Source organism: Propithecus coquereli, unplaced genomic scaffold, assembly GCF_000956105.1.
Source record: "Propithecus coquereli isolate 6110/MARCELLA unplaced genomic scaffold, Pcoq_1.0 Scaffold291, whole genome shotgun sequence".
Taxonomy (NCBI): domain Eukaryota; kingdom Metazoa; phylum Chordata; class Mammalia; order Primates; family Indriidae; genus Propithecus; species Propithecus coquereli.
The window spans coordinates 376,406-390,707 of NW_012148519.1; the positions used below are offsets into that span (position 1 = coordinate 376,406).

The window sequence follows — 14,302 nt, forward strand, 5'->3', positions numbered from 1 at the left end:
CAAGCTAGGATTATCCAGAACAACTTTTTGGAATAGGTACAGTCAGAGCTGGGGCTGGAAGGGACAGGGGTCTGAGTGCCACAGAGAGGGAAGGGTACGGAGCAGGGGACGCACGAGGCAGGCACACACTCACCCGCACACGACTGTACCGGCTCAGAGCCCTCTCCTTCAGCTCCTGCACTGTGTCCCGGCACCAACCAGGAGGAAAGGAGACAAAGAACAAGGCTGCTTAGAAAATCCAACACAAACAGCAAACACCCCCATTCAGTGCAAGAAATGGCCCCTTCCCAAGCAGCCCTCTCCCCTTTTTCTTCCGCTCACTCACATGACCCCTGGAGGTCTTGGGCATTAACTGAGGCCTCGGCGGGCTCAAAGGCCCCTGTGCGCAGGGCGTAGTCAGTGCTGAGTGCCATGGTGTTCACCCAGTGGCCGTGGCCTTGCAGAGTCCGGCACAGCACACCCTAGGGCAGAGGGAGACAGGTCAACACACACAGAGACACACGCACAGCACTCTCCACCCTGGGAGATTAGCCCCAGGAGACGGGTGACACAGGACCCCAAGAATCAGGACCCTGAAGTTCCATCACTCATTTACTGTGAGCTCAATCAAATCGCTCCTCTGGGCTCAAGTCTCTCCCCATCTGTAAAATGAGGGCACCGATCCAGATCAACATTTCCGAACATGTTTCACAGGACAGACAGGTTACGCACGCCAGAATAAAAGGGCTCCAGTCAAATAAGTTGGGGGTACCGTAGGTTTGATAAAGCTAGACAGGCTTCCGACAGCAGGAAGTTTCCAGAGCTTGACTATCTAACAGGGACACTGGCACCTCCACTATGGTGCAGCACCAACCACAGAACCATTGCTCCCAAAGCATTCCCAGTGGGGGCTCTTAGCACACATTTGGGAAACACTGGACTAGCAGAGGTCAAGGCCTCTCCCAGCACCACTGTCCTGTGACTTGAAATTTGCCAGACTGGTTCCTGAACCGTCCCAGTTCTTACATCGTGAGCCCTCCAGACTTTGACGGTGCGGTCCTGGGAGGCAGAGTAGAGAAGCCCGTCCCCTCCCCACCGGAGACAGGTGACCGACTGGGTGTGTCCGGTGAGGATGCGCTCACAGCGGCCTGCGGTTGTGTCCCACACGCGCACGCTGCCGTCCTTGGAGCTGCTGGCCACATAGCGGCACTCAGGGTTCCTGGCGAGGGGGAGAGAGATGTGACCTCACCTGTGATCTGGCAATGCCCATCTGCCTACAGCATCTCCCAGTTCCCAGCTCAAAGACCAGGGACAATCAATCTCTCGGCAGCTTTCTGACCACAAGACCCAGCTGTACTACAAGGTGGTTCTCAGGCCCCACGATGAAAAACTTCCCCCCAAGCAGCAATGCAGGTCTGGAACCGGGAGACCTTCCCACCGCCCGCTACACCACCACCATCATTCGGGCTGCCCATCCCCTCCCCTCATGTAAAGCTTCTCTGTGCTGAGCAGAGAAGGGGGACAGCTTAGGTCCCCTGGCTCCTCACTTGCCCCAGCTGGGTCAGCGTCACTTACGCATGGAGGGGCTCCCAGCTCAGGGCCGTGATCCACTTGCTGTGGCCGGTGAGGGTCCTTCCCACCTGCTTCCCTGTGCTTGGGTCCCACAGGAGAATCTGAAGGACAGAAGCTCACTGAATAACCCTCCCCAACCAGTCCCCGGTCCCATCAAAATCCCCCACCCAACCCTCCCTGAAGACCCCAGAACCTGATTCTGAACTGTCCCCCAGGGAGGGCATCCCCGAGTCCCTGACTAGTTACCCAACCACCACCTACCTGGCCATTCTTGCAGCCTGAGGCCAGCTTCTTGCCATCTGGGGACCAGGCTATACTAAGGACCCAGTGTCTGTGTCCTAAGAAAGCAGGGGAGGGACAAATAAGAAAGTGTCTTCATCCCCAGTGCCCAGCAATGCCTGGCAGATTGCAGCTACTCCTTAGCCACTTGCCGAATAAATGAATGATCCAAGCCAGGTGCAGCAGCTCACGCCTATAATCCTAGCACTCTGAGAGGCCGAAGTGGGAGGATTGCTTGAGCTCAAGAGTTCAAGACCAGCCTGGGCAATATAGTAAGACCCCTGTCTCTACAAAAAATAATAATAAAAAAAAGTTAGCCAGGCGTCATGGTGCATGGCTGTAGTCCCAGCTACTTGGGAGGCTGAGGCTGGAGGATGGTTTGAGCCCAGGAGTTTGAGATTGCTGTGAGCTATGATTGAACCACTGTACTACAGCTTGGGAGATAGAGAACAAGACTCTAAAAAAAAGAAAGAAAGAAAGAAAAGAAAGAAAGAAAAGGAAAGAAAGGAAGAAAGAAAGATCAAACAAAAGGAGAGATGAAGCTTTTTAGGCAAAGGGAGAACATACCCCAAGTTTTAGAGCTGCGTATCTTGCTGCACAGATACCACTGTCACTTTCTAGTAATTCCTTATCTGACATATGATATAAAGTGTTTTCAAACAAGTCACCCCTTATAATTCTCACAAAAGCTCTAAGGTATGGCGCAAAGCAAGAATTATCATCCCCGTTTTCCGATGAGAAAACTATAGCTTAGAAAGGGAGCACCCCCACCCCCACCCAAGGTCACCCAGCTAGTCTGTGGTATAGCAGTGGTTCTCCAGACCACCTGGGAATGTGTTAGAAATGCAGACTCTCAGGTCCTACCCCAGACCTAATAAACTAAAACCCTGGGGTGGTCCCCACAATCTGTATTTAAAAAGCCCTGCAGGTGGTTCTGATGTCACTGAAGTTTGAGAACCACTGTGCAGAGGCTGAATTTAAGCCAGGTTCTCCTTGATACCAGTCAGCCCCTCCCCACACCCCACCTTGACTCCTAGTCTAGTCTCTACTTGTTTGGAAGTGGCTGGCTGTGCTCAAGCCACTTCTTCTACCTAGGAACACACAGCCACTAACTGGATGTTAAGGAGTTGGAGTCTGCTCTGGGCTTCCCCAGGAACTAAAGAGCTGAGCGGATCAGCCACCCCCCCGCAACTGCGTTACCCAACCCTCACAAATTGGCTAATTGCACACTGACCCTTGCAAGTGAAATGCGGTGTCTCTGTGCTGAGATCCCAGAAGCGTACAGTGGTGTCTCCGGAGCCACTAGCCAGGTACCTGGGGAAGAGAGGACACTTGACCTCTGCAGTGGTGGGCCACCAGCCTGGCCCATCCAGAGATACTGTATGTGTGCATTTCTGCTACCTAGTCAATCATCTTCTACGAACGGAAACTGGGACTGGACTCTCTCCTCTCCCCTAAAGGAGAAATACAACACTGATGCTACCATCTGGGAGAAGATCTTAAGAGACCATTTCTTTCCTCTTCCTTTCTAAAAGGAATGGACACAACTATAAGCAGCTTTTGAAGCTTCTCATTATTCTCATAAGATCATGAGAAGTAATTAATCCCAGTTTCACAGATGAAAAATGAACCTAGAAAAGTTAAGTGACTTATCCAAATCACACAGCTCAGAAGGGACAGAGCTGAGCTTGCAGCTCAGATCTCCTGAAATCAAGTCCAGGAAGGGTTTGTCCAAGGCAGTTGTCCTTGGCCTTTGGGACAAAGCCCCACTGGGAAAGTCCCTTAATTGCAAGCAGAGCCCAGAGCCTGGGTCTATGGTAGGCAGCCCGAGGCCCCATCAATCATAACTCTGGGGGACCCTCTCCACCCCAGAGGCTGTACCCCCACATACCCCCTCCACAGTTCTGCAGCTGTCCTTACTTTCCCGTGGGGCTGAAGGCCACAGAGATGACCGCCTCGCTGTGACCCTCCAAGGAGCTGGTGCAGCGGGTCACAGCCCGGACCCTGAAGATAGCCTGTGGCTGGTAGATGATGTCTAGGACCTTCTCTGTCTCCACTGCCTGGGACTCCAGTGTCTTCCCAAGTGAGGAGGTGATCTCAGCATCATGGACATAGAAAGCCAGCGGCAGGGGATCCTCCTGTAGGGCAATGGGAAAAGGCAACCCCTCATCGAAGGATGTGCAGGGCCACCTCTGCCAGGGATGCTTCCCCCTCAGTTGTGGGAAGTGAAGTGTCTTTCTTTCCAGCCACCCTGCTTGGGATACCACCATCATTTCCCACTGAGCAAGACCTTTTCAATTCTTGGACAGCAATTGTAGGACACTTACACAGCACTTTGAAAATCTTTATCTGAATCTCACAACCACCTGGGAAGTAGACATTAATATTCCCAGCTGATAGATTAAAAAGCAGAGGCTCAGAGCAACTAAGTAATTAGTTCAATGTCCTATTGCTAATGACCAATCCAGGTTATAAGGTCTGGGATTAGGGTTAGCATACAGCACCATGCAATATTTTCAAAACCACTACACACACTATGCTGTACTTGTTTAAGAAGCATCCAAAAAGCTGGTTAAAAATGTGGACTTCCAGCTTCACCCCAAAGTCTGGTTTAGTAAATCTGGGGTAGGGCCCAGGAACTGCATTTTTTAAACATCCTCTCTGCACCCCAAAGGAGAGCACTTCTGTAAACACTAGCCTGAAGGTTAAGAGCATTGGGTATTGAGTCTGACAGATTTGGGTTCCAATCCCAAATCAACTACCTACTGCGCAGCATCGTGCAAATAATTTAGTCCCTCTGGGCCACACTGTAAAATGGGGATATTAATGAGTCTGATCTTAAGGGCCTGTGACAAGAAATCAATGAAATATTACACCCAATGCATTCAAAACGCAGTCTCTCTCCGCAGGAGGACCCTGAAGATCGGCGTGTAAAGCGCTGTCCCACCGATTTCATCTTCTGACCCTCAAATAGGTGAGGAGTCACGCCAGGTGGGTCATCCACTGTCACTGAGTAGTGGGGATCCCTGAACCGCAGACCCTCCAGACCCTCGGTGGGGACCCTCATCCCCCATCGCGCCCGCCCGGGGGAGGGGATGCGGGGCGGCCCTGGCCGGTCGCTCACCTGGGCCAGCAGCGCGTTGCACACGAGCTGCAGCCTGTCCGGGGTGATGTCCACGGGCACGTCGAACGGGGAGCCCAGCAGCTGCCCGCCCTCATCCTGGAACTGCACCAGCAGCCGCTGCACGTCGCGCGCCGCCGCCTCGTCCTGCGCGAACAAGCGGGCCGGACGTCACCCTCGCCGCCCGTCCGGAAAGACCCCGCTTCGCCTCCCTCCGGCCTCGGGGACCCGGGCCCGAGCGCCCGGTCGTGACGCCCCCACCCCCATTCACGCAGACCCACCGCCACGGCCGCCGCCATCCTGCGTCCCCACGTGGAGGAGAAAGACCCCGGCGGGCCAGAGCGCCGCCTCCGTGGGCCGGCAGAGCCGCAGCCAGACACATCGCCCTCTGGTGTTGCGGAGGAGAAGTATCACGTTGCTCCTGGCCTCGGGTCGCCGCCTCCCCGTTTAGTCCCTCCGGTGCCTTACAGGATAGTCAGCCTGAGACTCTTCACAACAGGGATTCTTGTCCCATTTTACAGATGAGGAGGCCGAGGCTCTGAAAGGTGAAATGTCCCCAAGATCACAAAAGCAGAAGGACCCCCGGGGTGGAGGTGGGGGAGGCATACAACGCCAGAAGCAACTATTGGGTTGAGGGTAGAAGTTATTATTCTTTTTCAAATAGATCAAGTCAATGCATAATACTTGATGAGTACAAAAGCAAACAATTTTTACAGTTATTAACACGGTAAAGCAATAATAATGATAACGACAGCAATGGGTCAGGCATTGTTCTCAGCGCTTTTAATACACGACTCATTTAATCCTCACACAGCCCTTTTCTCCCCATTTTACAGATGAGGGCCTGAAACAGAGAGCAATGAACTTGAACTCTCTTGTGAGAAACACGGGATCTTCCTCGGTGTCTCTCCTCTCCCTCCTCCCTCTCGCACAGGCAGCCCCAAGCGCTGCCAGGTCCGCCTCATGAGCGTAATGTGGATCTGTCCTCTGCACCTCCGCGACCGCACTCTGGAGGGAGTCAGCATTCTTTTCTGCCTGGCCCAGGACAACAGCCTCTTGACAAGCCTCCGTTTCTGTTCCTGCCTCCTCCCATCCATTCTGCACAATGCAGCCAGGGTGGTCTTTCCAAACCCCACATCGGGCCTGTCACTCTTTGCCCTGAAACCCTACAATTGCTCCCTTACACACAGGAGAAAACCAAACTCTTTTTTTTTTTTTTTTTGAGACAGAGTCTCGCTTTGTTGCCCTGGCTAGAGTGAGTGCCGTGGCGTCAGCCTAACTCACAGCAACCTCAAACTCCTGGGCTCAAGCAATCCTACTGCCTCAGCCTCCCGAGTAGCTGGGACTACAGGCATGCGCCACCATGCCCGGCTAATTTTTTCTGTATATATATATTTTTAGTTGTCCAGATCATTTCTTTCTATTTTTTTTGGTAAAGACGGGGTCTCGCTCTTGCTCAGGCTGGTCTCGAACTCCTGACCTTGAGCGATCCTCCCGCCTCGGCCTCCCAAAGTGCTAGGATTACAGGCGTGAGCCACCGCGCCCAGCCCCAAACTCTTTATAATGGTCCACTCAGCCTTGCTGTCTCCAGCCACCCTTCTCTCTTTTAGAATAAATCCTTCTGGCTTTTCCGGAATTGTTCCAAGTCAGGGCCCTTCCTCCATTAGTGCTTTTGCACATGCAGTTGTGTATGTCTGGAACTGGTATGGAATGAATCGAGCCCCTTCCCCTCTAAATTCATATGTCGAAGCCCTAACCCCCAATGTGACTGTATCTGGAGATAGGCCCTATAAGAAGGTAATAAAGGCTAATGAATAAAGTCATAAGGGTAGGGCCCTAATCAGACAGAACTGGCGCCCTCAGAAGAAGAGAATCCAGAGCTCTGTCTCTGTCTCTACCCCTCACTCCCACTGCTGCCCTGAGCACACACAGACATGAGGTCATGTGAGGACGCAGTGAGAAGGCAGCTGTCTGCAAGATAGGAAGAGAGGCCTCACCAGAAACCAGCTCTGATGGCACCTTGATCTTGGACTTTTCAACTCCAGAGCTATGAGAAAATAAATTTCTATTGTTCAAGCCTCCCAGTCTATGGTATTTTGTTATGGCAGTCCGAACAAACTAATACAGGAATAGTTCCTCATTCTTTAGGTCTTGCCTTAAATATTCATTCATTTATCCAGTAAGTATATTGAGCACCTATTCCCTTCTAGACATTGTTCCAGGAGCTCTGCATATATTAACTCATTTACCACTTGCTCAGGGAAACCTTCTCTGACATGATGTCATATTACCCTGTTACATATTTTCAAAACATCCCGGTATCCTCACATTTAGAAATCACAGATCCATGGAATTATTTCATCCATTCATTCAACAAATATTCTTGAGCACCTTCTATGTGCCACACACCGTTACAGACACTTGGAATTATGTAAGTGAACACGATCCACAAATCCTTGCCATCATGCATGTTCTATGCTTCCATCATGATTCACAGTCCCTGACACATAATAGATGTTTAAGAAATGCTTGTGGATGGCTGGGTGCAGCATCGTGCAAATAATTTAGTCCCTCTGGGCCACACTGTAATCCTAGCACTCTGGGAGGCCAAGGCAGGTGGATCGTTTGAGCTCAGGAATTCGAGACCAGCCTGAGCAAGAGCGAGACCCCGTCTCTACTAAAAAAAGAAAATAGAAAGAAATAAGCTGGACAACTAAAAATATATGTAAAAAATTAGCTGGGCATGGTGGTGCATGCCTGTAGTCCCAGCTACTCGGGAGGCTGAGGCAGGAGGATCACTTGAGCCCAGGAGTTTGAAGTTGCTGTGAGCTAGGCTGATGCCACAGCACTCACTCTAGCCAGGGCAACAGAGTGAGGCTCTGTCTCAAAAAAAAAAAAAAAAAGAATGCTTGTGGAATGATTACTGAATCAGGATTTGAATCTAGAATCCCTTGGGCCTCATGTCACAGAACTGCAGTTCTCTGCCAATGGCAGGATCATTTACCATATTACCTCATTGCTGCAGAGAGCCTGCCCCCACGAGGGGGCCCAAGATTTGGGATACCATGAGGCACAGGGAGTTCATCCATCCATTCGTTCATTTATTTGTTCATTCAGTAAACATGTGTTAGGGCTGGGCCTTGTGTCCGGCAGGGTGGGAGAACCTGTGCAAGGTCACATGGCTGTGTGTCCAAGGCCACAGAGCTAGGAGCGCAATCGAGCGTGGGTGATTCTACCTGTGCTTTTTCAGTGTCTTTCTCAGCCCCAGCCAGGTAAGTTTGAAGATATGTGCGTGGGGCAGAGGGGAGGAGGACTGCAGGTGAGTGGAGCAAATTATCAGCATGAAGACACCATTCGAGCATTCACTCATTCAGGAAACACGCATCGGGCACCGACTCTGCCAGGCTCTGTGCTGGGGGAGGGGAAGTTGGGGGGACAAGTGGCCTGGGATGCTGTCCTTGCCTTCCGGGAGGGAGCTTGTAGCTCAGGCTTGGAGATATTGAAAGACAGGAGCGTTCTGGGTCCAAGTGGGGGCAATCTCGTAAATTTTTTTCAGGAACACTCGATCAGTTGAGGAGAAGCAATTTTTGCCCCAGGAGAGACCCCTCTGTGAGGGTGGATACACAGTTCTTGTCCCAGGAAGACCCCCTTGTTAGAAGGAGGGAGCCGCAGCTTGGGAGCCCAGTTGGATGAGGCGAGTACAGTCCTCCAATCTGCCCCAGGCCTTTCCCTAAGAGATTTCAGTCTTACAAGGGACACACAGAGCCCACTCTCAGGGAGCTCCCTGTCTGATGGGAGAGGTCAGCTGTGTATATTCACTCGTACAAAGGGAGACAAGCAGACCAGAACAAGCAACCAACCCACTTACACTAAACCGAGTTAGCAAGTCCTGAGGATCTTTCTGGAAAGCAAGGACATTTTCAGCAAGTGAACACTGAGGGATGGAGGTGTCGTGAACAAGTAGAAGAAGGGAAGGAGCTTTCCTCCCCTCTTCCCTCCTCCCCCCATCCAGAAAGGCATTTCTGGAAGTCTCCAGTTGGTTGGGGACCTGGGCAGCTGCTCTGTGTGCCGAAGACTGTCAGTCCCTCAGCTGTCACTCTGCTCCCAAAATAGCAGTGGTTGGGGGGAGGGAGGGAAGGCTGTTTATCCGGGATAGAGGTGGGGAAGGGGTATTATCTCTGTGCCTAGGGAGGGGTGCATGCTGGGGTGTTCCCGTCCCTTCTGGATCTTTCTATCACTCTTTGGGGTATGAATGCCGGAGCCCCCAGGACACCCTGGTCCGGGTGCTCAGGCAGAGGCTAGTCAGCACCTCCACGTGGCCGCAACTGTCCAGTCTGGGGAGAGGGAGGGCCCTGAGTATCAATGACAGACTCCAGGGGCACCTGCCCCTGAAGCCAAATATGGTCTGGAGCCACTGGCAGGGGTGATAGTATGTCTTGCGTGGGGGCTGGGTGGGGCAGACTGGGGCTGGCTGGCTGGAGGCTGACCCAGGAGAGCTCAGGGGAGCAGTATCAGGGGGCAGATCGAAACCACTGTCCTCGCTGAGAAAGTGAGTTGGGCCGGAGTGTTCCCCGGACTGGGGAGGGACGAGGCAGACTTTTAAGGCCTACAATGAAGTCCAGGCCTTTGGCATGGTGGCTTCGCCTGCTGGGAGGGACAGGGAGGGAGGCCTGTTTCAACTCGGGCCAAGCTCTGAGCAAATGCTGTAATGTCCTTCTGGGGCGATGGATTTGAGGGTGCTGCGGGTGGGTCCCTTCCAGGCAGAATCCCTACCTTCCACCCTGGTGGGAGGGGAGCCTGGGCTCTGGACCCCAGACCAGGGGCCCAGTCCTGGGTCTGGAGTGAGGGGCTGGCCAGACAGAGCTGCTCCCGTCCCCGCAGATGGCAGAGGCGGAAGCCGTCCAGCTGAAGGAGGAAGGGAACCAGCATTTCCAGCGCCAGGACTACAAGGCCGCGACAAAGAGCTACAGCCAGGCCCTGAAGCTGACCAAGGATAAGACCCTACTGGCCACGCTCTATCGGAACCGGGCAGCCTGCGGCCTGAAAACGGTTTGGAGCTGGGGGCAAGGGTGTGGAGGCGGCCCCTCCTCCTGATAGGAATTGGCCACCATTCCAGCTGGCTCCCCTGGACCCCTCAGGCTGGAGAAGGGTGCCTCCAACTGCCTGACCCGCTGCTCTGCAGAGACAGAAACTCGCCCAGATCAGAATCAGCCTAATGCCAGGAGCTTTTCACTTGTTATTTTTTTCCCCTTCCTTCCTTCCTTTCTTTCACAGAGTCTCTCTCTGTTGCCCAGGTTAGAGTGCCGTGGCATCAGCCTAGCTCGCTGCAACCTCAAACTCCTGGGCTCAAGCAATCCTCCTGCCTCAGCCTCCTCAGTAGCTGGGACTACAGGCGTTCCTCAGTAGCTGGGACTACAGGCGATTTTTTCTATTTTTTTCTAGTTCCAGGCTAATTTTTCTATTTTTAGTAGAGACGGGGTCTCGCTCTTGCTCAGGCTGGTCTTGAACCCCTGACCTCAAGCGATCCTCCCACGTTGGCCTCCCAGAGTGCTAGGATTACAGGCGTGAGCCACCGCGCCCAGCTTCACTTACTATTTCACAGCGTCTTGTAACAGCCCTGGGAGGTAGCTGTTGTTGTCATCCCATGTTGCAGATAAGAAACTCAAGGCTCAGAGGGCTTAAGTAACTTGCCAAGATCTCCCAGGTCATAGCAGAGCCGGGATTCAAAGCTGGGTTTTCCTGTTGCCAAAGCCTGCCCGCTTTTCCAAGCCCAGCGAGGGGCACACCCTGGGCCTCTAACAGCCTGCAGCTCCCCCAGCAAACCCTGTCCCCTCACTCTGGGGACACTCTCTGGCTGTCTCTGCACTGGGCCCACAGGAACTGAGTCTTCTTCCCCATGTCTCAGGAGAGCTACGTCCAGGCAGCTTCAGATGCCTCCAGAGGTGAGCCACTCCTGCTCCCAAACCTGCCCCCTCACATTCTCCTCTGGGTGGCTCGTGTTGGGTTTTGATCTGGTTGTCATTTTGGGGAGAGACAGTGATAGTCTTGAGTGAGTTGAGAAGGGAGGGAACCCAGCTGGACAAGGGACTGGAAACACAGTGTGTGACGAGCAGTTGAGGCAGCTGCAATATTTAGCCCAGAGAAGGCAACTTCCAGGTGGGACGGAGAGCTGGCTCCAAATACCTAAAAAGTTGTCACAAGGAAGAAGGATTGGATTTCACCTCAGGGTTCCAAGGCTGGACTTAAGATAAATGGGCAAGGTCACAGCCAGCATATTTCAGGTAGGAAGAGGGAAGCGTTTTCTGATGGAGCTGCCTGGCTGTCTTAAGAAGGAGGGAGCTCCCCATTACCAGAGGTATGCAAGCACCAACTGGATAAGCCCTTGGCAGGGATCCTGTAGCAGAGACTGGAGCATCAGGAATTGGATGAGATGAACCTTAAGCTCTCTTCCAGCCTTGAGACTCTATGGATCTACTGTCTCTCTAACAAAGGAGAGGCATGAGCCAGATAGTCCATATGGGTGGATAATCTCCAAGGAAGACCCAGAAGCCCAGCAAGAGCCTGATTTTTGGAGCTGGGGCAGTGGGGACAGCGGTCTGCAGCCTGGTCCCCTGAGGCCCTGCCTGTCTCCCCTCAATAGCCATCGACATCAACTCCTCCGACATCAAGGCTCTGTATCGGCGATGCCAGGCCCTGGAGCACCTGGGGAAGTTGGACCAGGCCTTCAAGGACGTGCAGCGTTGTGCCACCCTGGAGCCCCGGAACCAGAACTTCCAGGAGACACTAAGGAGGCTCAACACCAGCATCCAGGAGAAGGTGAGTCATCCCCCTCCCCACCAACTTGGCTGCCTGGCCCCCTCCCCATAGGAGCAGGAATGGGTTAGGGAGGTGGGACCACAGGGCAGGGCTAGCCCTACCTCCACGCGCTGAGATGCAGATGGCAAGTGGCACGGGCCGGCTCCACAGCACAGCTGAGCAGGGGCACCTGTGTGTGAGTGATGGCTGCACAATCCAGCCGGCGCTAGAGCATGGGTCTTTTAAATTCCAGATGGAGGCTTCGAAAACAATTATAATAACTTAGTGTGTTTGCCACCTGATCTTCTCTTGCTGGGTACCATGAGCTACCTGGGAACTGGGAGATATTGACGAGGAATAGGGGGGAGTGAGGACCAGGTAGGAACATGAAATCTTTTCTAGGAAAATGGAGTGGCGTGGGGAGAAGCCGGACCAGGGATGAGAACCCCTGCACTCTAATCCTGGCTCAGCTGCTAATTTCAGAGGGACGTCTTGGGGTGTCGTTTCCTCTCTGTAAGAGCAGGGGGGTAATCGATGATTCAGCTCCTTGCTCCAAGATGCAGCAACTCCCGTGCGTCTGGAGCAGCCCTGTGGTGGGACCACGGCGTGCTGCCCAGGGTGCAGACTCAAGGACCGACTAAGGAGAGATGGAAGAAAGGGTGGGGGGAGGATAGACATCTCCCCACCCCAAAGGAAACGGCAGGAATGTGACCAGCAGAGCAAAGTAGTAGGACATACATTAGGGGCTGGCGAAATGAGGGGTGATGGTTTGGGTCATTTTACGAAAGACCCAGAGTAGTGGGTTCGAGTGGGCTGCATGAGGGGCCAGACATCCAAACAGAGTGGTTTCAGTTTGCATGAAGCGGTGCTGGAAAGCTGCTTCAGGTTTCTGAGCTGAGCCTGGAGACATAGTTCTGTTTCAGAGCCTATTTAAATGTCTGATCCTAATTGTTTACTAGACTCCGATAACAAATGTAACCAGACTGTGAGCTTTGTGGGGCAAGGACTTGATTTTGCTCACCGTTCTCTCCCCAGCATCTAGCACAGTGCCTGGCATGTAGTAGCTATTCAGTAGATGTTTGTTGAATGAATGAATGAACGTGCCTGGTCCCAGAGTAGATACCGCAGTAGTTACTGAGATGAACTGTATGTGGAACAGACTGAAATGATGTGGACCGCCGCTGCCTCCTTCCCCCACCTCCCCTCAGCTCCGGGTGCAGTTCTCCACAGACTCCAGGGTACAAAAGATGTTTGAGATCCTCCTGGATGAAAACAGTGACGCCGACAAGCGGGAAAAGGTGAGCGCTGGTGAGCGTCAGCCGGCAGAGGGCGCTCTCGGCACCTGCCAGTCTCGACAGTAACCCCATCCCGGGGGGATGGGGAGGCGGAGGCGGGGGGTGTCCTTGAAGAACTTGAAGGAAAATTGGCCAAAGGATAAGCGCATTAAAAAACCATATGGTGGGCTGGGATAAGGGTGAATCCAGTGAGGACCCTGTCTTTCTTTAAATTTTTGATATTTTGTTCATCATGGATATTTTGCATTGATTTTGATTTTTTAAATATTGCATTAAACCTTATTTATCTTGATTATTGAGTTTTTGCGTGCCCCTTTAAATTTTGCACCCAAGACAAGGGCTTCGTTTTCCTCACCATAATTTCGGCCATGAGAAACAAAGACACATTAAAATAATGTTTTATTCCCTTTAAAAATATTACAAAGAAGTTATTCTGAAATATTAAAATATTTACCGATACAATCATCCTCTTAATCAAATTTGTAGCATTTTTTTCCATATTCCCTTCTAGTCATTATTCAGAGGAAAAAAATTGAACATTTGAGTGTTTTACATTTATAAGAACTTGACAGACGATACCTGGGAAATTTTTGTTAGTTTTGTGGTCAACAAATCCATAAAATATGCAAATATTATTTATTTATTTGAGAATTACTCTGTGCCAGGCACATTCTTTATATTTGTAATTTTGTTTAATGTTCTTGACAATCTTATAAGGCAAATACACTATTGTCCTTATTTGTAAAATGTAAGTGATTTTGCTCAAGGTCATGTGTGTAGTAAGGGGCAGAACCAGATCTTTTTTGTTTGTTTGTTTGTTTAAGACAAAGTCTTGCTGTGTTGCCCAGGCTAGAATGCAGTGACGTCATCACAGCTCACTGCATCCTCCAATCCCTGGGCTCTAGTGATCCTCCTGCCTCAGCCTCCCAAGTAGCTGGGACTATAGGCGTCCACCACCATACCTGGCTAAGTTTTCTGTTTTTGTAGAGATGGGATCTCACCATGTTGCTCAGGCTGGTCTTAAACATCTGGGCTCAAGTGATCCTCCTGCCTTAGCCTCCCGAGTCACTGGGATTATAGGCATGAGGCACCCCGTCTGGCAGAACCAAAATCTTTCAGAGCTCAGAGCCTGTGCTCTTAACCACTATGATGCTTCCACTGATAGATGAGGCAGAGGAAAAGAAAGAGGAAGGAGCTTGTGAAGAGGCCCCTGGAAGAACAGGAGATGGTGATATTATTATTAACTTTATAATTATTAATA

At 51.9% G+C, this 14,302-nt stretch overlaps 2 protein-coding genes across 4 annotated transcripts in view; one reads left to right on the forward strand and one right to left on the reverse strand.

Annotated features, from left to right (window-relative positions):
* The window catches only part of NLE1 (notchless homolog 1 (Drosophila)), a 9,487-nt gene extending 4,237 nt beyond the window's left edge, over nucleotides 1–5,250 (reverse strand). Inside the window, exons 1-9 of the mRNA XM_012648626.1 lie at nucleotides 5,233–5,250; nucleotides 4,955–5,122; nucleotides 3,751–3,968; nucleotides 3,065–3,144; nucleotides 1,813–1,889; nucleotides 1,555–1,652; nucleotides 1,006–1,198; nucleotides 326–461; nucleotides 134–180 (exon numbers count right to left, since the gene is read on the reverse strand). Coding sequence (XP_012504080.1) covers nucleotides 134–180; nucleotides 326–461; nucleotides 1,006–1,198; nucleotides 1,555–1,652; nucleotides 1,813–1,889; nucleotides 3,065–3,144; nucleotides 3,751–3,968; nucleotides 4,955–5,122; nucleotides 5,233–5,250 — 1,035 coding nt within the window. The remainder of the gene's footprint in view (nucleotides 1–133; nucleotides 181–325; nucleotides 462–1,005; nucleotides 1,199–1,554; nucleotides 1,653–1,812; nucleotides 1,890–3,064; nucleotides 3,145–3,750; nucleotides 3,969–4,954; nucleotides 5,123–5,232) is intronic.
* Nucleotides 5,251–9,832: 4,582 nt separating this feature from the next.
* The window catches only part of UNC45B (unc-45 homolog B (C. elegans)), a 36,475-nt gene continuing 32,005 nt past the window's right edge, over nucleotides 9,833–14,302 (forward strand). For all 3 annotated transcript variants that reach the window (XM_012648664.1, XM_012648665.1, XM_012648666.1), the window contains exons 1-4: nucleotides 9,833–10,000; nucleotides 10,857–10,893; nucleotides 11,592–11,767; nucleotides 12,955–13,044. In XM_012648664.1, coding sequence (XP_012504118.1) covers nucleotides 9,833–10,000; nucleotides 10,857–10,893; nucleotides 11,592–11,767; nucleotides 12,955–13,044 — 471 coding nt within the window. The remainder of the gene's footprint in view (nucleotides 10,001–10,856; nucleotides 10,894–11,591; nucleotides 11,768–12,954; nucleotides 13,045–14,302) is intronic.